General features: G+C 38.0%; 1 protein-coding gene across 1 annotated transcript; it reads left to right on the top strand.

The window, feature by feature from the left end:
- Positions 1-2,988: 2,988 nt before the first annotated feature.
- xpc (xeroderma pigmentosum, complementation group C) lies at positions 2,989-19,978 on the top strand. Its single transcript, XM_052094202.1, is given in 15 exon segments — positions 2,989-3,235; positions 4,376-4,636; positions 4,803-4,911; positions 9,920-10,004; positions 10,228-10,385; positions 10,488-10,608; positions 12,021-12,113; positions 12,222-12,657; positions 12,660-12,988; positions 17,505-17,665; positions 17,832-17,913; positions 18,396-18,527; positions 18,689-18,858; positions 19,046-19,139; positions 19,394-19,978. Coding segments are annotated over 15 exon segments (2,640 nt in total). The 5' UTR covers positions 2,989-3,138; the 3' UTR covers positions 19,706-19,978.
- Positions 19,979-21,350: the final 1,372 nt, after the last annotated feature.

Genomic DNA, 21,350 nt, shown 5'->3' with positions numbered 1-21,350 from the left:
CGTCTGCTTGGGGTTCCTCGGTCGTATATAGAAGGGATCCCTCTATCGTCAATCTCGCGAGATTCTTACATGGCGTTAATTTGAAGTCGCACAGCAACGAGAAGCGCTCGTTAAAGATGTTTTGATGAACAGTCAGTTTTGATGATCAATTCAAGCTCTAAAATAAATATTTGACATAATACATTTGATAACTTTAGCTGTGCGTTTGTTACGGTCATGAGACATTGTTGGTCACTGAGGAGTACATAATCAGCTCAGTTGTTGAGAGTCTGACTGGGTGGTGAAGTGATAGTAAATTCTCCCTTGTTTAAAAAGTCCTGGGTTCTTATCCACTCAGATGCAACTTTGTTTCAATAAACAAAGATTGCATCTGCACTTCAGTGGACGTATATCTTGAGTGGGGACACATTTGTTTGCATTTTTTTTATTTTTTATTTTTTTATTTTTTTTGCGATTAGACTGGGAAGGAGAGCTAGCTGTGGAACACAAACAACATTTCCACAAGATTTGTTTTACATTTTCTAGTTCTAAAAGAGATAAACATCTATAAACAGCAGCTAGTTTTTTTCTTTTCAACACAACATTTTTTAATTAAAGAATTACTTTTCATGTCAATTAAGTGACAATAGCAGAATCTAAGAATTAAAATAATATGTGCCTTAACATGAACTTATGTCAAAATATTACTGTATCCAAGAAACATGGGATGCTATATGAAATATCAAGAAAACAACAGGATTTCTGTATAATTCTACTAATACTACAATTTCTAATAATTATAATAGTTAGGTAGAGGCTATTTGCACTAATTGTAAATAGTGTTAGACAGATACTATTTGCACCTCTAATTAAATACTAACATGGTGTCACTGTGTTTATTTAGAGTCCCACAGACACCCTACACCAACCTATCATTGCAAGGAAATCAGAATCAGCTTTATTGCCAAGTATGCTTACACATACAAGGAATTTGTCTCGGTGACAGGAGCTTCCAGTGCACAGCAATACAAAAACAATACAAAAACAGCAGCAAGATATAGATAATAATACAAAATTATAAAAAAATAATTATACACATACGTACATATAGACACACACATACATAGATACACACATACAAATACATAGTGCAATTCTAATACAAATATTTTATCTGTTATGTACTGTGCAAATTGTATTTTTTTTTTCTCCTTTTTTTTCTCTTTTTTTCCCCATAGGAATTAAATGCCAGAAGAGGTAGATATGTTGGATAAATATAAAAAAGTCTGAACAGTGTGTTGCAGATAATTGTTGCTCAATGGGCCAATTTGAACTGTTCATGAGATGGATAGCCTGAGGGAAAAAAAAACTGTTCCTGTGCCTGATGGTTCTGGTGCTCAGAGCTCTGAAGCATCGGCCAGAAGGCAACAGTTCAAAAAGGTAGTGGGCTGGGTGAGTGGGGTCCAGAGTGATTTTTACAGCCTTTTTCCTCACTCTGGAAGTGTATAGTTCTTGAAGGGAGGGTAGGGGGAACCAATAATCGTCTCCCAGTCCGAACTGTCCTTTGTAGTCTTCTGATGTCTGATTTAGCTGAATCAAACCAGACAGTAATTGAAGTGCAGAGGACAGTCTCAATGACTGCTGAGTAGAACTGTATCAGCAGTGCCTGTGGCAGGTTGAACTTCCTCAGCTGGCAAAGGATGTAAAACCTCTGCTGGGCCTTTTTCACAATGGAGTCAATGTGTGTCTCCCACATCAGGTCCTGTGAGATGGTAGTGCCCAGTAACCTGAATGACTCCACTGCTGCCACAGTGCTCTTTAGAATGGTGAGGGGGGGTCAGTGTTGGGGTGTTCCCCCTAAAGTCCACAATCATCTCCACCGTTTTGAGCGTGTTCAGCTCAAGGTTGTTTTGACTGCACCAGACATCCAGCCGTTCAACCTCCCTTCTGTATGCAGGCTCATTGTCATCTCGGATGAGGCCGATGACAGTAGTGTCATCTTCAGCGACGGCGATGCAGTGTAGAGGGAGAAGAGTAGTGGGTAGAGCACACATCCCTGGGGGGCACCAGTGCTGATTGAACAGGTGCCGGAAGTTAATTTCCCCTGTGTCACAAGCTGCTGCCTGTCTGTCAGAAAGCTGGTGATCCACTGACAGATAGACATGGGAACAGAGAGTTGGTGTAATTTGTTCTGGAGTATAGCTGGGATGATGGTGTTGAAAGCCGAACTGAAGTCCACAAAAAGGATCCTTGCATATGTCACTAGTCTGTCCAGATGTTGCAGGATATTAAGCAATCCCATGTTGACTGCATCATCCACAGACCTGTTTGCACGATAAGCAAATTGAAGGGGATCTAGAAAAGGGGTCAGTGATGTTCTTCAGGTGGGCCAACACCAGTCTCTCAAAGGATTTCATGACCGCAGATGTCAGAGCAACAGGTCTGTACAGGTCTTTGGGACAGAGATAATGATTGAGCGTTTGAAACAGCATGGGACTTCACACTGCTCCAGTAATCTATTGAAGATATGTGTGAATATTGGGGCCAGTTTAAATCAACAATTATATAAATTGTATTTTTTATTATTATAAGTAGTATTGAAGAAAAATATATAAAGTGGAGATAGGATGGGGAAAACTGGGTCAAAGGGAGGATTAGAACCCAGGTCATCCACATAGAAAAAGCACAAATACTGCCTTATCTCACCAAGCCATTGCATAAACAGTTGAGGTGATTGTCTTTTTTCTTTGTTTACACCAAACTATTTCAGTGCAAATAGCCGCACTATGTGGCAGGTATTTACATCTAGTGCAAATAGTTACTCTATGATAAGGATAATAATAATGTTATATTATTGATATTATTTAAGTTGCTAATGCTTTCCATAATTATTACGCGGAGCAAATAAGCACATGCGAAAACATCTTAACAGAATGCGCATGCGCGAGAAGTTGACGAGCGAGGGATCCCTTCTAGACACTACCGGACTGCTGCAAGCAAGCGCATGCATTCAGTGTTATGAAAGGTCTGAAGTGATTGTGTTGGGTAACACGGGTCTTCTGGTTACACAAGTTCACGTGTAATGCATGTCTCTTTTTCTCAGAACACACCGGAGATAACTTGTCCTGAAACAGTCCGCGATCTCACAGCTGCAACAGAATGGCCAAGAGAAAAGATACTAAGCAGAAAACGGACACAAAGAAACCGAAGCAGATTGCAAAGAACAAACCAGCACCCAAAACGCAAAAAATCAAAGGTATCCACTTTCTATTAAAAACTGTTGTCTTGCTATGCGTTGTTCAAACGTAGAAACACAGCTAGTCACTGTGATCAGGTAAATGCAGATCTACAATTCAACATTTAATTGAATGAACAGTATTGGTTTGAATCTAGTGCACGGTTGATGCAGACAGCTGCAATGTGCAGGTGTGCAGGCTGTCTTGCTTGAGCTCTCTTGTGTGGCTTGTTATTTATTGCACTTCGAATGAAATACCGATACAATACACTCAGAGTGTGTGTGTGTGTGTGTGTGTGTGTGTGTGTGTGTGTGTGTGTGTGTGTGTGAGAGAGAGAGTGTGTGTGTGTGTGTGTGTGTGTGTGAGAGTGTGTGAGAGTGTGTGTGTGTGTGAGCGTGTATTTATCACTTTGTGGGGACCAAATGTCCCCATAAGGATAGTAAAACCCGAAATGTTTGACCTTGTGGGGACATTTTGTCGGTCCCCATGAGGAAAACAGCTTATAAATCATTCTAAATTATGTTTTTTGAAAATGTAAAAATGCAGAAAGTTTTCTGTGAGGGTTAAGTTTAGGGGTAGGGTTAGGTTTAGGGGATAGAATATAAAGTTTGTACAGTATAAAAACCATTATGTCTATGGAAAGTCCCCATAAAACATGGAAACACAACGTGTGTGTGTGTGTGTGTGTGTGTCTTTGAATTTTTTCATTTCATTTATTTCATTTATGCATTTGGCAGACGCTTTTATCCAAAGCGACTTACAGTGCAGTTATTACATATTACAATTATTACGTGTGTGTGTGTGTGTGTGTGTGTGTGTGTGAGTGTGAAGCTTGTATATTAGGGTGGGCGTGTGCAATATAAAAACAAACAGGATTTTTTTTACAATACCAGAGAGAGAGAGAGACGTGTTTTCAGTTTTGAAAAACATTAACCTATGCAGGGTCTACTTATAGTTGTCTCTGCTGGGGTAGATGGAAGTATTTTAACACCGAAAAAGTTATTCACTTCAGCTTTAACAACACCTTTAATGACAATAGTGTTATAATTGGTATTATTACAATTACGTTTTTTCTTAAGTAGTTTTTTTGTTGTTGTTGCAACTGGGCTTTTTTGTGCTCACAATAAGAGTGTCAATCATGGCCTGCTTGTCTGTTTCAGAAAATGGCATGTTGGTGAAAAACAACCTCAAAAACTGCAAAGTGGGATCTCGAGCATCCAAAATGGCCAAAGATCCCTCTGACAGGAAGACAAGCAAGTACTTCCAGGACATCAAAGTTAAAGCAGAAGAGCCTGAAGACATGAGTGACAACAGTGAGGAGATGAGTGCCAAGTTCATAGAGTTTTCACCATCATCAAAACAAGTGAAAGTAGAAGAGGAAGAGAGTGAGGATGAGGATGATGACTGGCAGGAGGTAGAAGGTAAATAGTATAATGTTTTGTTGTCAGTTGTTGATATTTAAACTGATTTGTCTTTGAATCTCTTACATTTGGGTTTGTGTCTTTTATAGGAACTGTATTTCTAAGCCAGTGTGTCTTGAAATCACATACACTAACATTATCTTATTTGAAATGTGTGCTTTCTCAGAGATGGCAGAACCACTCAGTTCTGAGACCTCAACAGAACTAGCAGTTGCTTCAAAACCTGTGGAGATTGAGATCGAGACACCAGACATGGCTCGCAAGAGAGAGAGGAAGTGAGTATGGGTGAGAGATGTGGCGAGAGTTTGAAAGAATAGTTCATCCAAAAATGAAAATTCTGTCTTTATTTACCTTATGTTGCTTCAAAACTGTATAAGGTGAATTTCTAAAAAAATAGCACAAGGTTTATTTGCCATAATGCAAGTGATTGGTACAGTGGCCCAGATGTGCACAACTCAACCAAATAAGTATAGCAAATCAAAGCTGAAAACACAACAGAAATAAGCCAAAACGCAATGGAAAAGCCACATCACAACATAAATATGCCACAACACAACAAAGTTAAGCCACAACACAATGGAAAAGCCACAACACAACTGAAATAAGCCACAACAAAATTAAGCCAAAGCACAATGGAAATAAGCAACAACATAGCAAAATTAAGCCAGAGCACAAATTAAATAAGCCACAGTACAATGAAATTAAGCCACAGAACAACAGAAATCCACTGAACAACAAAAATAAGACATAACACAATTAAAATAAGCAACAGCGCAATGGAAATAAGCCACAGCACAAAATAAATAAATTACAACACAATGAAATTAAGCCAAAGAACAGCAAAATTAGTCCACAACACAATGAAATGTACTGAAAACAAATAATTTTTACACACTAGTATTTTAAGTTGTGTTGCAGTCTGACTCAATGCATGCAAGATCATGAGGCTGTTTGGAAGATGCAAAGTGCTGCTCATCCCACAGCAAGTCACTCACAAGAGAAGTTTCCCAGTCAGCATGTAATTGGTTTCCAAAAATGAAAATTCTCTCATAATTTACTCACCCTCATGCCATCCCAGATGTGTAAGATTTCTTTCTTCTGCTGAACACAAAGATTTTTAGAAGACTATTTCAGCTCTGTATCTCCATACAATGCAAGTGAATGGTTATCACAACTTTGAAGCCCCAAAAAGCACATAAAGGCTGCCTAAAAGTACACTGTAAAAAAATAAATCCTGTAAAAATACAGTAAACTACTGGCAGCTGTGGTTGCCAGCATTATACTGTAAAAATACGGTTTGTTACCGTTCTTGAAATTAACAGCAAGTTACTGTTTTTGACAGCTACATTATACAACTGCAATTTAGCTGCATATTGCTGTTAAATTACTTGCTGTCTACTGTTGTTAACAGCTATGTTCCCAGCATGCACTGCGGCATGAAGAATTTACTTAGATTTTTTAGTATTTGCTGGTTTATTTTGATGTTGTTTTTGTTGCAGTCTAAGATACTTGTATTTTAATGTTCAGCTTTTACTTTTTATGTAAAAGTTTGTTTGTTAATTGTCACCATTGTTGCAATTTGTATGCCGAGAGTTGATATCTGTGTGTGTCTTGTTGGCAACTTCTGTTATTCTGTAAGTTCATCAAAAACATAAAACACTCAGTTTGCTGATATAATTTTGCTGAAATATTCTTTACTGTTTTTGCTTTTATATTTTAATGTGTAATGCATAACTATTGACACGTTTAGTGTCGTTTATGAGGTAGGATCAGATATTCAGTCTGACCTTATGTTTTGTCTTCCAACTATCACAGTGCATCAACTCGTGTTTTACTTAAACACAAATTGACTGGCCGGAAGATCATAATATAATAATAAAGAAGGTCCGAAGTGCAAGTTTAAGAGAACACTAATCACCATAATGGTAACAAAACAACAACACTAATTAAACTAATTAAATTTATTCAGACTTCTATTAAGTCTGAATAAAAACTTTTGTTCATGTTTTTTGTTTGTTTTTAATTTTTGTAGCCCCAATGCATTTCCGAAGCATGCATACTTATTCAAGCGCAAAGGCTTATGGGTATGTCACCATTATAACCCACAATGCAGTGCTATGCTGTTATTTTACTGTGTGCAGGTTGTTGTTGGTTTTTTGTTTTATCATAAAAAATACACTTTTCAATCTTGGCAAAACTGTACATGTAATATGTACATTACTTCAAAGGTTGATTTTTTTTTTATTTGACTTCTCATTAGAGAGACAAGTGAGGAGTTGGTCAGAAGCATCATGAGACATATATTTGTTTCAAAATGTCTCTATAGCTTGAGATGATATCACAATTTTAAATGTTCATTTTCCCCTAATGCCTTGCATAGAACAGCTATTTACTGTAAAACTAGTCACTTCACAGTGAGTCTGCTCTTGATCTCCCAGAATGCAAAATTTTTAACAGCAAACTACTGTATTTAAGAATCACAGTAGATTGCTGTAGGAATTTGGCTGTAAATTTACAGTATTTTTTTACAGTGCCCGTATGACAAAGTGGTTAAATCCACTTCTTCAGAAGTGATTTAAGTATGGATGAAAAAACGATAAAAAATTAACTTTTTTTAAATTAATTTTTTACTTTACTGTCACTTTCAAACAGCCCTTCTAAGCACTCCTAAGAGTTATTTTGTTTTTGTCAATTCGCATTCTCCATGCATATCACATCCTACTGGACAGGGAGGAGAGTGTTTAGTAAAATAAGGACTTAAAAATTGAAAATTTTCTCAACCACACCTATCATATTGCTTCAGAAGACATTTATTAAACCACTGGAGTTGTAAGGATTACTATTTTGTGGCCTTGATGTGTTTTTTGTAGCTTCACATTTTTGAAGGGTTCACTTACATTGTAAGGATCAACAGAGCTGAGATATTCTTCTAAAAATCTTCGTTTGTGTTCAGCAGAACAAAGAAAGTCATACACACCTGGGATGGCATGAGGGTTAGTAAATGATGAGAGAATTTTCATTTTTGGGTGAACTACACCTTTAATTTTACTACAGTTTTAATTTAATTGTGTTGTGGCTTATTTCCATTGTGTTTTCAGATTTTATGTGCTTTGCTAATTTGTTTGTTTTGTGCACCCCTGGGCCACCGTAGAATAGTGATCCCGGTCTGTCAAGCTTATGACCAAGTGTTATGTGCACAGAGTCACTATTCATTTGCACGTTTTTTGTTTTGTTTGTGGAGATGGAGTTTATTTATTTTTTATTTTTTTGTGATTGAAATATCAATACAAATGTTAAAGCAAAGAAAAGAAATGTGTGTATGTGTATGTATATATATATATATATATATATATATATATATATATATATATATACAATGAATCAACATTAACTCCCAATACTACCCCTCCCCAATCAAGAACCCGACCCATAACGAACATCCCAGTGGTCTTACTTAAGTAACCACATATACAGAGAATATATATATATATATATATATATATATATATATATATATATATATATACTCTGTATATGTGGTTACTTAAGTAAGACTATATATATATATATATATATACAAATATCTAATATCTACCCCATTTCCCATTAAAAGAATCCTATATCCCTAGCCTTATACACGTTACCTCTTCAAAGGCTGCCACCCTTCTCATCTCCTCGTACCACTCCTGAATTGAGGGTGCTCCCACCGACTTCCAACCCCTTAAAACAATCTGCCTGCCTATCATCACACTGGTGAAGACCCAATTTTTTATGTATTTGTCACCTACATTGATGACCGCCCCATCACCCAAGACATGGAGTCTGGGGCAAAACGAAATCAGAATGCCCAAACATCAAACACAAAACTCTGTACCTTCAACCAAAATTCCTGAATCTCAGCTCAATGTACAGTTCAGTGTACAGCGAGTCAATCCACTCACATGAGAAACACCCAATGGCTTACTCACCCATTGTTTCGATGAAGGACAGTGTTTGGGGCATAAAAATACTTTGCGGCCGTTCTTGGTGTCTATTCTCAGTTTGGCCAGAAACATTAGTGCAAAAGCGATCTTCCGTTGATGCAAGAGTTTCTTGCATTCCTTGAACCGATCATGTTTCTCTTTTGTCGATTTCGCAAAGTCCGGGAACAAGAAAATATGGTGATTCTTCTAAGAAAGCTTTCCATTGCCCCTCGCCTGCCACAAGACGAGATCTTTATCGGATGGCCAGAATTGATTGAGGCCTGTCTCCCTCTGCAGATCTGTGAGATGGGACTCCGTGATCTAGCTCAATTTCCAGATTATGGCCTGTTATGTCTTGCAAACTTTGGAAGAGCTCATCCAGGAATTTTACCATATCTCTGCCTTCATGCTCAGGAATTCCAACAATCCGTATGTTGTTCCTTCGGCTCCTATTTTCCAAATCTTCCAGTTTTTCCAAACTACCTTCCAGGTCTTTTTTGGTCACGAGTGGATTAGTGGATAATTCCCTTTCCGATAACTCCAGATAATCTAACCGTTTCTCAACATCTGCCACTCTTGTAACCAACTCAGATAATTTAGTTTCCATCGCTGTAATCGATCGATGTATTACCGCGAGATCCTCCAAGTCAGCAACAACCTTCATTAGCATCACCAACATGTTGGACAGTAGACGCTGAATTTCCCCGGCCGTGCCATCCAAATCGAGTCCCCGGTCTGCAATCCCATCAGAGGTTTCATCTTGAGCAAGTAAGTGTCACTATATCACTACAAGTCAGTAAAAGTCTCCAGAGCCCGAGGATTTTGACTTCTTTGCCATGTTTACCTCAGAGAGCAAATGTGTAACTGGGTGTATCGAATTTCTCCAGATTATAACATGAAAATAATAAAAAAACTAGCAAAGTGCGCAGAGCTCATCGCTCGCACGTCCGCTACCTCGCATGGCGTCACTTAACCTCTGTCGATGGGGTTTGTTTATTTATTTATTTGTAAAGAAAGTCATACTAGTTTGGAATGACACAAGGGTGAGTACATTATGACAGAGTTTTCATTTTTGTGTGACCTATATTTTTAAGCTGAGGAGCTTGCTAAATAATTAAACTTTGTAAAATGTCTCTAAGTGGTATGTATCCAGAAGATTGCAATCTCATTCTTGAAGCACTTTTTCTGAGTATGTTGATACTGATAAAGATGAAACGGCTGATATCAACTGGAATATATTACAAACTTTAGGAAACTAAGTGAAGCTGTGATGATCAGTGACAGATAAAACACACTTACACTTTATGGCAACTGTTTACAGGGAGAAAAGGAAAGCAGAGTTTGAAACTTATCTGCGCCGAACCATGAAAAGATTTAACAAGGAGGTGCTAGAAGATACACACAAGGTGTTTGTTTTCTTAAATCTTTACATTACATATCATTATAATAATAACAACATTGTAAATTAATAATAACATATAGCATAATAACAATGTAGTGTCCATTTGACCATTTTATTGCACACATTTTTAATATTAACTATCCTTGGTAGTTATTTGCTTCTATTTTGTTGCCTTCATTGTACTGTGGTTTGATTTCTCACAGTTGTTTATTTACACTGTCATACAGGTCCACCTGCTATGCTTATTGGCCAGCGGATTTTTTCGAAACAGACTCTGCTGTGAGCCTGACCTGTTGGCTATTACCTTGTCAATACTGCCTACCCACTTCACCACAGTTGCCACAAAACATGTAAACATAGCCTTCTTGGAGGGGCTTCTTAAATGGTAAGCCTGATTTTGCTTAATGTGATTTGGCTCTGTTTGTAGTAAGACTCTGATCATATTTTTTGTGTGTATAAAAAATGTTTTTGGTGTGACCTTGTCCAGGTTTCAAGTGAAGTTTACGCTTAACCCCGCCTTACCTGAGGAAAAAGGTGGGGATTTGAAGATGGTGCTGGAAAAGCGAATGGGCTGTTTATCAGTGAGAGACCATGAGGAGATGACCTATGTGAGCAAGATCACAATTTCCTTTACCTATGAATTTTCTTGTGTTACTTTGGGTTTATTTGTTTCCAAGTCATGTTCATAGCAGATTAACTACAACCCCAATTCTGAAAAAGTTGGGACAGAATGTATAAAGCTAATATAAACAAAAAGGAGTGATTTGTAAATTATATTCACCCTTATTGAAAGCACTACAACTTCCTTGTGAATTTCATTGTTTTTTTGAAAATGTACAGTAATTTTAAATCAGATGATTGCAACATACTCCAAAAAGTTGGGACAGTAGAGTGTTTTCCACTGTGAAACAACACAATTTCTTCTAATAACACTTATTATCTTGAAACCCAGGCAGTATGTGGTTTGACGTTTTCATGCTGGAAAATGCAGGGACGTCCCTGGAAAAGATGGTGCTGGATGGCAGCACATGTTGCTCCAAAATTTGTACATATCTGTCTTCATTCATGGTGTTCTCACAGATGTGCGAGTTACCCATGCCATGGGCACTGACACACCCATGGCCCATACAGACACTGGCTTTAGGACATGATGCCCCGGATAACATGACTGCTTTGTTTTTCAAAAACGTTTTGAAATGTGGACTCTTCAGACCAAAAAACACAGTTCCACTGTTCTACTGTCCATCTAAGATGAGAACGAGCCCAGAAAAGCAGTGCTTCTGGACAGTGTTGATGTAAGTCTTTACTTGCATCTGTGGATGCAGCGGTGAGTGGTGTTGACTAAAAAGGTTTACTAAAGTTATCCCAAACCCATGTTCATGATATCCATTACAGATGAATGACGTTTTTAACAGTGATGTCTGAGGGATCAGAGATCACGCGCATTCAGAAATGGTTTTCAGCTTGACCTTTTACGCACCGAGATTTGACCAGATTCCTTGAATCTTTTAAATTTATTGTGCACTATAGGGGGTGAAATGCACAAAAATTATTCTCAAAGTGCTGGATTATTTGTGGAAGCATCTGTTGGCAAAATAACAAATCTCGATTGATCTTTGCTCTTGAAGGACTAGGCTGTTTTTTGGAGGCTCCCTTTATACTATGACATGATTGACTCACCTGTTTCACATTGCCTTGTTATTTGAACTCGTCAAATTGTTATTAGTCTTAAATTGCCTCGTCTCAATTTTTTGGAGTGTGTTGCAATCATCTGATTTGAAATTACTGTACATTAAAAAAACAATGAATTTCACAAGGTAGAACATCATATAATGTGTAGTTGTAGTGCTTTCAATATAGCAAAAGGTGAATATAATTTACAAATCACAAATTTTTGTATTTATTAGCATTTTTCATACTGTCCCAATTTGTTTGGAATTGGGGTTGTATTAGAAAAACTTGTGTAGGTCTGAAATATTGTTTGTCAACTAAGTTTGATCAATGCTGTCACTTTCTGTAGCTGTTCTTATTGGTGCTGAGATCATTGCAACTCTTCTGCCGGTTGGTGCTGTCACTACAACCCCTACCTTTCAAGCCACCACCTGCCAATAAGGTAATAAGGAGTTGGATTCTTATTTTACTTCTTTTTAATGGCTTGTGTGGAAGCTTGTAATGACTTTGCATTTTGATTGACTTATAGAGAGTTTTTTCTTGTTTGTAGAATAAAGCCAAAACTACTAAGAGTCCTCCTGCCAAAGTGAAGTCTGAGAATCCTTCCCCAGATCCTAAGATCTCCCCTGGGTCCAAACGCCCTTCAGTGAAAGACACTGAACTAAAAGAAGAAAGGGGTGGAAAGAGAAGGAAAAAGAAAGACGGAGGAGGAGAGGAGACATCAGGAGGACAAAAACCCAAAAACACCAGAAGAAGAAGTGTAGCTTCAAAAGTATCATACAAAGAAGTCAGCAGTGAGGAGGAGGGGCAGAGCGAGGAGGAGTTTCAGCCAAACAATGATGATGAAAGTGAAGACTCCGACTGTAAGGACATGAAAATTAGTAGAAAATCTAAGGTCCAAGAAATGGTCAAAAGTCAGGCTCCTCAGAGGTCGAGTGGGATCAAGGAGGAGGATAAAAGTGAAGAGGAGGAGGAGGAGGAGGAGAAGAGGTAAAGAAACGGAGATGTAAAAAAAAGGATGGCAAAGGTGCAGATGAGTGGTTAGAGGTTTATTTGGAAAGCACCAGGAGGTGGGTGTGTGTTGATGTGGCTCAAGGGGTTGAGCAGCCACTCCTTTGCACTGACCAGGCGACACAACCGATCACTTATGTGGTGGCCGTGGATGATGAGGGTTACCTGAAGGATCTTAGCAGCAGGTATGACCCTACTTGGCTTACATCGTCACGGCGACGGCGTATCGACGCAGAATGGTGGGAGGAGACTATGGAGCTCTACAAGTCTCCAGATTCTGAGAGAGAACAGAAAGAGGACCAGGAGGTTTGGATGCACACACATTTACACACAAACTACATCACATGTGATGAACAGTGTCATTTAAAAGTCACCTTTGAAAATATGGGAAATAATTGAAATTAGGAATGTACTGATCCAATACATGGACCGGTATCTGCTCCTATACTGACATTTTTAACTGGATTGGGTAATGGTCCGACAAGGCTGATCCAAGTCTGATACTGTGAGCTAATCATGGTCATCACTGTCAAGCTCCCAAAATGGCAAAAATGCACAGTTAAAGTAATCCATATCCCTCATGCATTTTTATTTAAAATCTCTAGAGGAAACACGATAGCTTTGTGAATCATAAAAGGCTGTGTTTAATCAATATAATGTCTCAAATCACAATGTGCTTCAGTAAATGAGTGGTGTTCTGTTGTGTCACATACACATAGCACATGCAGGGCTGATGACGAACTCTCAATATGTGAGCGCGCCACACAAACTACCAGAGTTAGTGGTTTTGGTCTCAAGAAACGCAGTCTTGGTCTGGATCTGTTTTCTCTGTATAGTTGATTTTTCAAATATAAATTCAGCATCTTGGTTAATTTAAATGTACTGCCTGGCTCTTGGATCGGCAGGTCTGGGTCTTGGTCTGGGTCTCGAAGGATCTCGAAGGGTCTAGTCTTGGTGTGAATCTTTGTCTTGAAGTGTCTAGTCTTGGTCTGGATCTGGGTCACAAGGCGTCTAGTCTGGGTCTGGATCTTGGAGGGTCTGGTCTTGACTAAACCTCGGCGAACTATATCTCTGATGTAGATGCTCGATAGTTTACTTGGCTTATAACAAGTGCTGTCGATTTAACATGTTAATTTGATGCAATTAATTATACAAAAAATAACGTGTTAAAAAAAAATTGCGCAATTAATCATGCACCCGGAGAGAGCAATTCAAGTTTGTAGTACCACCTGTTTTCTCCAGGGGCAGTTAGCGAAACTCCAGCTGGCAATGCGCGGTTTACACAGACGGAACAAACTGCACTTACCAAGGGCAGACAACATAAGATAAGAACACGTTCTTGTGTTTAAACACAGTTGATTGAGCGCAAACCAGAACGCAGAGATATCAATGTGTTTTTGATTGTCAGCGAACTAAAAACAGTATGTTTATGATGCGATGCAACCTAGATCCTCCAAAAGCTTTTGTTCTACATTGACGCATCCTTAAACAAGACCTTATAATAAATTTCAGACTGATTGATGAATTCAGTTGCAAAATGGATTGCTGTGAACTTTAGGCCAATGATAGGCTTATTTTCAATAATATGGAAATAAACAATATATTGCATTTTAAAGCCACTTTTTGTCTTTTTTAATACTTGTGTGCCAAAGTAATGTAATGCATTTTAATTATCTGTATTATTTGTTTATTTTATATATAACTATTTATATTTATTTAATCATTATATATTTAATTATTGTTACTTGAGGGGCTTTCTCAGCAAATATTTATGTATGCGATTTAATTCGATTAACTAATCAGCCTACAATTAAATTAATTTATTAAAGAATTTTAATAGATTGACAGCCCTACGTACAACATGCACTGAGATCGGAACCAGAGGAGCAATTCACCAGATCTTAAAAGAAAATCATATTAAACTACTGTGAACTAGCACTGTGAAGTCACCGTCTTCCTGGAGTGTTCATCAAAATAACAGCCACAGGGTTTTAAGTTAAGAAATTAAGGCAGAAATTCATTACTATTGTATAGTAAAAATGATTAGGTTTGGGATCGATGCCTTTTTCACACATCAATAATTGGAAGATTTTGCAGATGATTATCGATATATATATATATATATATATATATATATATATATATATACAGGTCCTTCTCAAAAAATTAGCATATTGTGATAAAGTTCATTATTTTCCATAATGTAATGATAAAAATTAAACTTTCATATATTTTAGATTCATTGCACACCAACTGAAATATTTCAGGTCTATTATTGTTTTAATACTGATGATTTTGGCATACAGCTCATGAAAACCCAAAATTCCTATCTCAAAAAATTAGCATATCATGAAAAGGGTCTCTAAACGAGCTATTAACCTAATCATCTGAATCAACTAATTAACTCTAAACACCTGCAAAAGACTCCTGAGGCTTTTAAAAACTCCCAGCCTGTTTCATTACTCAAAACCGCAATCATGGGTAAGACTGCCGACCTGACTGCTGTCCAGAAGGCCATCACTGACACCCTCAAGCAAGAGGGTAAGACACAGAAAGAACTTTCTGAACAAATAGGCTGTTCCCAGAGTGCTGTATCAAGGCACCTCTGTGGGAAGTCTGTTGGAAGGAAAAAGTGTGGCAAAAAACGCTGCACAACGAGAAGAGGTGACCGGACCTTGAGGAAGATTGTGGAGAAGGACCGATTCCAGACCTTGGGGGACCTGCGGAAGCAGTGGACTGAGTCTGGAGTAGAAACATCCAGAGCCACCGTGCACAGGCGTGTGCAGGAAATGGGCTACGGGTGCCGCATTCACCAGGTCAAGCCACTTTTGAACCAGTGGCTACAGAGAAGCAGCACTGGACTGTTGCTCAGTGGTCCAAAGTACTTTTTTCGGATGAAAGCAAATTTTGCATGTCATTCGGAAATCAAGGTGCCAGAGTCTGGAGGAAGACTGGGGAGAAGGAAATGCCAAAATGCCTGAAGTCCAGTGTCAAGTACCCACAGTCAGTGATGGTCCACTGTGTTTTATCAAGGGCAGGGTCAATGCAGCTAGCTATCAGGAGATTTTGGAGCACTTCATGCTTTCATCTGCTGAAAAGCTTTATGGAGATGAAGATTTCATTTTTCAGCACGACCTGGCACCTGCTCACAGTGCCAAAACCACTGGTAAATGGTTTACTGACCATGGTATTACTGTGCTCAATTGGCCTGCCAACTCTCCTGACCTGAACCCCATAGAGAATCTGTGGGATATTGTGAAGAGAAAGTTGAGAGACACAAGACCCAACACTCTGGATGAGCTTAAGGCCGCTATCGAAGCATCCTAGGCCTCCATAACACCTCAGCAGTGCCACACAGGCTGATTGCCTCCATGCCACGCCGCATTGAAGCAGTCATTTCTGCAAAAGGATTCCCGACCAAGTATTGAGTGCATAACTGAACATAATTATTTGAAGGTTGATTTTTTTGTATTAAAAAAACTTATTTTATTGGTCGGATGAAATATGCAAATTTTTTGAGATAGGAATTTTGGGTTTTCATGAGCTGTATGCCAAAATCATCAGTATTAAAACAATAAAAGACCTGAAATATTTCAGTTGGTGTGCAATGAACCTAAAATATATGAAAGTTTAATTTTTATCATTACATTATGGAAAATAATGACCTTTATCACAATATGCTAATTTTTTGAGAAGGACCTGTATATATATATATATATATATGGATTTTTTTCAGATATAAATAATGCTGCTCGTTGCACAATAGTCTTTGTCTCTTAAGACATATTTCTCAACACAAATTTAATAAAGTGTTAGGGTAAATTAAAATTATTTTTTACCAACAAAATGTACACACACACCGCCAACACTCAGCGGCAACATTCTCAAATGCCACGGAGCGCAACTCGCATAGTTTTCCATTAAATTTAACTAAATCATTATAAAACGACAAAGATAATTTACTCTAGCCATCACTGGTTGATTTATTGTGAAAATGTATCTTTCATAGAGCCTACACAATGTATTTTCAGTTACAAGTATGTAGTTTTGTGGTTTGAAAGCTTGAACAAAAGACCTATTCACATAATAAGTGGCTCCATTTCTAATCGTTCCGTTTGCATAGTTTCACACACTAAACTGCAAACTCATCAACGTCACTTTGTTCATTCTTTAAGTACAAAAACCTTCATAAATTTGCTCATTGTGTGTGTGTGTGTGTGTGTGTAGAGACCATGACTGCTTTCAGTAAATGTTTTATCACCCTTTTGTGGTCTCCCAATTCTATTACGACAGACTGTCAGAGGTCAAGGAGTGAATGGGAATGCACACAAATTAGGCTTCTAATTTAAATGTTGGCTAATTTTCATATGTCGATGCCTCAATAATATATCGATAAAATAACGTGCTGATCATAATCGATATATAGACATCTCAAATGTCAAACAAATAAGAATTATTTAAAATTCTAGGTCACTCTTTGAGGTCAGATTTACCAGATTGTACCACTTAATATTATTTCTGGAACATTCTTAAATCATGCTGGGATAACATGGATTAGAAGGTTTGGCAAGAACATGTGAAGTCCATGCAAGCTTGAGTGCATGCTGTCATTAAATCAAAAGGAAGACTTACTAAGAATACTAAGAAATTCTAAAACGTTTCTATCAAATTGTTATGTTGATAATATAATTTGCAACTAGAAACTGTATTAGAAACAAAAAGTAACTATTACTTTATAACTATGCATAATAGATGCATTTTCACAAGTTAACTCTTCGAACAGCACTGTACATCCTGACACACCTTTGCTCCTTATCTACAGATGCAGGCAAAGTTAATGGATAAGCCATTGCCAACATCAGTATCAGAGTATAAGAACCATCCACTGTATGCTCTAAAGAGGCACCTGCTGAAATATGAGGCTCTCTACCCCGCTACAGCCGCCGCCTTGGGGTACTGCAGAGGAGAGCCCGTTTACTCACGGTAAACACTCTTCGAGTATATGTTCTTGTATTTTTTTTTACTAACAACCACAATGTTTTTACGATTTTTATACTTCTTGTATATGCAGGCCATGATTCTCTTTGCTTTCGAGCCTGTTGTGGTGGGTACACAAACTGTTAATTTGTCTGTTGTTGTTTGTTTTCAGAGACTGTGTGCACACGCTCCATTCTAGAGATACCTGGCTGAAGGAAGCAAGAACTGTTCGACTAGGAGAAGAACCATACAAGGTAGAGAACTGTTTTCCACATATTTTTTATTATATTTTAGCAGTTTTGTAGTTATTCTTTGTTCATCATCATTTACATTTTTTTACAATAATTGCAAAAGCATTCTTTTACAAACTAATATTAGCACTCATTGCAAATGTAAAACCTTTTGTACCACACGTACAACGTTTTCTGTTATGATTAATTACCACTTGTCATTTAGCAAACAGTTTTCATTAAAGGAACTTGTAATGTACTATCTGTGATTAGGTGTTTTGCTCAAGGCCACAATTTGGCCTTGAGCAAAACACAGTTCGTAATCTTAGTAACACTCCAGTTCCTTGGTTTTCCTTTCCTGGAATCAAATTAACCTGCAATTTTTATCTTAGCTGTCCAGAATCTTTGACCCTGTTTAATGAGTGTATTGTGTAGTTGTGAGCAGTCTTTGTAAAATGATTTTGGTAGGTGGTGTTATAAGTTGTGATCTCTCTTCTGTCTGTCAGATGGTGCTTGGTTTTTCCAACCGTTCTCGTAAAGCCAGGATGATGTCAGAGCAGAAAAATGTCAAAGATCTGGCTCTCTTTGGTCTCTGGCAAACTGAAGAGTACCAGCCTCCGATCGCTGTTGATGGCAAAGTGAGTCTGATTTTTTTCAGTAAAGATAAGAAATGTGTAATTGTGTAAGATCTGCTGATTTGACTTTGAGATTCCTGAACGTGTGTGTGTGTGTGTGTGTGTGTGTGTGTGTGTGTGTGTGTGTGTGTGTGTGTGTGTGTGTGTGTGGATATGCGTTTCAGGTACCTCGTAATGAGTTTGGAAATGTGTACCTGTTTAAGCCGTGTATGTTACCAGTGGGATGTGTTCACCTGCGTTTGCCAAATCTGCACAGAGTTGCTCGAAAACTGAACATAGAGTGTGCTGCAGCAGTAACAGGCTTTGATTACCATTGTGGATTTGCACATGCAGTGTGAGTTTCTATTTGTTTGTATGTGTTTGTTAGAGACAACTGGCAGTTCACAGTACATTCATTTATGGCAAAAGAATAAGAGTAGAATTTGGATATATTCTTGTGTTTTTATGCTACATGTTTAAAAATGTGTGCATGCATGTGCCTTCAGTTTAATCTATAATTTGATTGGATAATTGTGTTTCAGTAATGATGGATATATTGTCTGTGAAGAACACCAAGAAATCCTGAAAGCTGCCTGGGAAAATGAGCAAGATATTCAGCAGAAGAAAGAACAAGAGGTGTGTATATATGTCAAAGTTCTTTGTTTGTGAAAAAGTCCCTTACATCACAAAAGTCTTCAAACACACTCATCTAAAATATTTCAGTGAAAAAATTTCCTTAAAAATAAACATTTTCAAACTTATCACATGCAGCACAAAGAACAGTCATGATCAAAAGAAAAAGCTACTACAAAAATTACTTGTGATTTTGGGCTGAAAAGTAAATGTTTTGGAAATGTTGTGTTGACGTCATTGTTTGGATATTTTAACAGAAACGTGAGAAGCGTGTGGTGGCTAATTGGACCCTGCTAGTCAAAGGTCTGTTGATTAAAGAGAGGCTGAAGCGTCGCTATGGGCAACAATGGCTTGCTTCAGGGGTGGGGCTTAATGAAGGAAAAGAAGGCGGGGCTGAAGGACTGTCCTCAGATGAGGAAGAAGGCAGAGCACAGACAGCCCCACCTTCTCTGGCAATTTCTTGGCCACAAAACAGACAGGAGGAACAGGAAGAAAAGATTGTAAGGCGTGTAACTAAACGAGAGAAACGTGGAGCACAGAAACATCTCTTCCCTTTCGAAAAAGCGTGATGAAATCTGCTCTCTATGTACTTTATGTACTCTGTCTTCTAAATGTTTTTCTACATTTATATGCATAGATTATCAACAAAAGCCTGTTAACATCCCTGTATCACGATGTAATCCCTTACCCTTTTATAACTGCTGTGCATATTCACAGGGATTTTGATCTACAAAAATCTACAGAAAAAGTTCCAAGCAATGCTTGTTTAGTGTCATCTTTATTCATAAATACACATTTTTTTATAAAACACGCTATTGAAAAACATAAAAATAAAACAATTATGTTGCAGCTTTCGTGTCCTCTTATTATTAACTCCCAACATGTCTGGTCATTGAGTCAAGGTCAAGTTTCATTACAACACATTACACAGTGCATAATAACAGTTTTAATTAATGCACAGATAAATAGAAAATCATGTTCACTGGATACTCTTAAATATGTATACACTGTGTGTCATATAAGACATTAAAAAAACATTAACCCTTTCAGAAAATTACAATTCTTACCTGCACATCTGAAATGCCTGTCTGCTTTCCTCACCCTAAAAGAAGACAACTAATAATTTCTGTGGATGTCTTTAACATCTTCACTGACTCCACACATGACTTATGTGATGTATTTAATGTTATCTAAATCTAAATGTGTGGGTAACAGACCTATAGACAGAAATTGCACATGTTGTCAGCCACTGACTGTGTCTTGTGAGACACAGTTTTATTCCTGAAGGGGGCGTTTGATGTGCTGAACACCAAATCCTCCTTGCATCTGCATTAAAATCCCAGAATGTTTTATATCCCTTTGGAGATATTTTACACTGGATGGTTATTTTCAATAAAAACTGATAATTGCAAGGATTTATACCTTTGAATGGAAATCTGCCTCAGCATTTTCTATATAAACTTTTTTTAAATCCTCATCCAGTAATAATAAATGATTGTGATTGGCCAATCCTGGTCAACGCTGAGAAAAGTAACATGTACCAGGTGATTGCATCTATGCTAGAAGGGGATTTTTGGACACTAGTTGCTAGTTGCGGGGGCGGAGCCAGGAGTTTTTCAAAAGGTTGGCCTGGCAGGGGTAAGCAATCAGTCTGTGGTGGCACAGAAATGTGGGGGCGGTGTTAGTGGATATGGAGTGGAATGACACACGGGATGGAGAGGATTGGCCACCCTGGTGTGCGCACATGTTAAGTTTGCACAGAGATGATTTCACCTCTACTGAATTCATCTCTGTACGAACTAAATTGTGCAAAAAATTACTAAAACATTTGCGAGTGGGGTGGCCAGGCTTCGGTCCATGGTGGCCACGGCTGCATCCTAGCTCCGCCACTGACTAGTTGGGGAATATCAACTTGTACAACGAATAGGGGACTTCAGTTTTTTGTCTGATTATGACAGACTCACAATTGCAAGGTATCTCTAACTAAATTATTTTCAGCATTCATACAAAGACAGATGCATGATTTAATAAAAATGTGAGTACTTGCAAATGCATTGCACATTGTAAATCAAGGTTTCTTGTTTTGTTGACCAATATTTGCATGAGTGCGTGAGATTGTTTGTGTGAGTTTGACTCCAAGTGTGTATGACATGTGTGTTCACCTCTCCTCAAAGTGCAGTCTGTTGTTCTGTGTGATAAACAGCCTCACTCGGA

Source organism: Xyrauchen texanus, chromosome 27 (genome assembly GCF_025860055.1).
Source record: "Xyrauchen texanus isolate HMW12.3.18 chromosome 27, RBS_HiC_50CHRs, whole genome shotgun sequence".
Taxonomy (NCBI): domain Eukaryota; kingdom Metazoa; phylum Chordata; class Actinopteri; order Cypriniformes; family Catostomidae; genus Xyrauchen; species Xyrauchen texanus.
The sequence above is the reverse complement of the archived record's forward strand: the minus strand, read 5'-3'. Positions and strand labels throughout refer to the sequence as shown.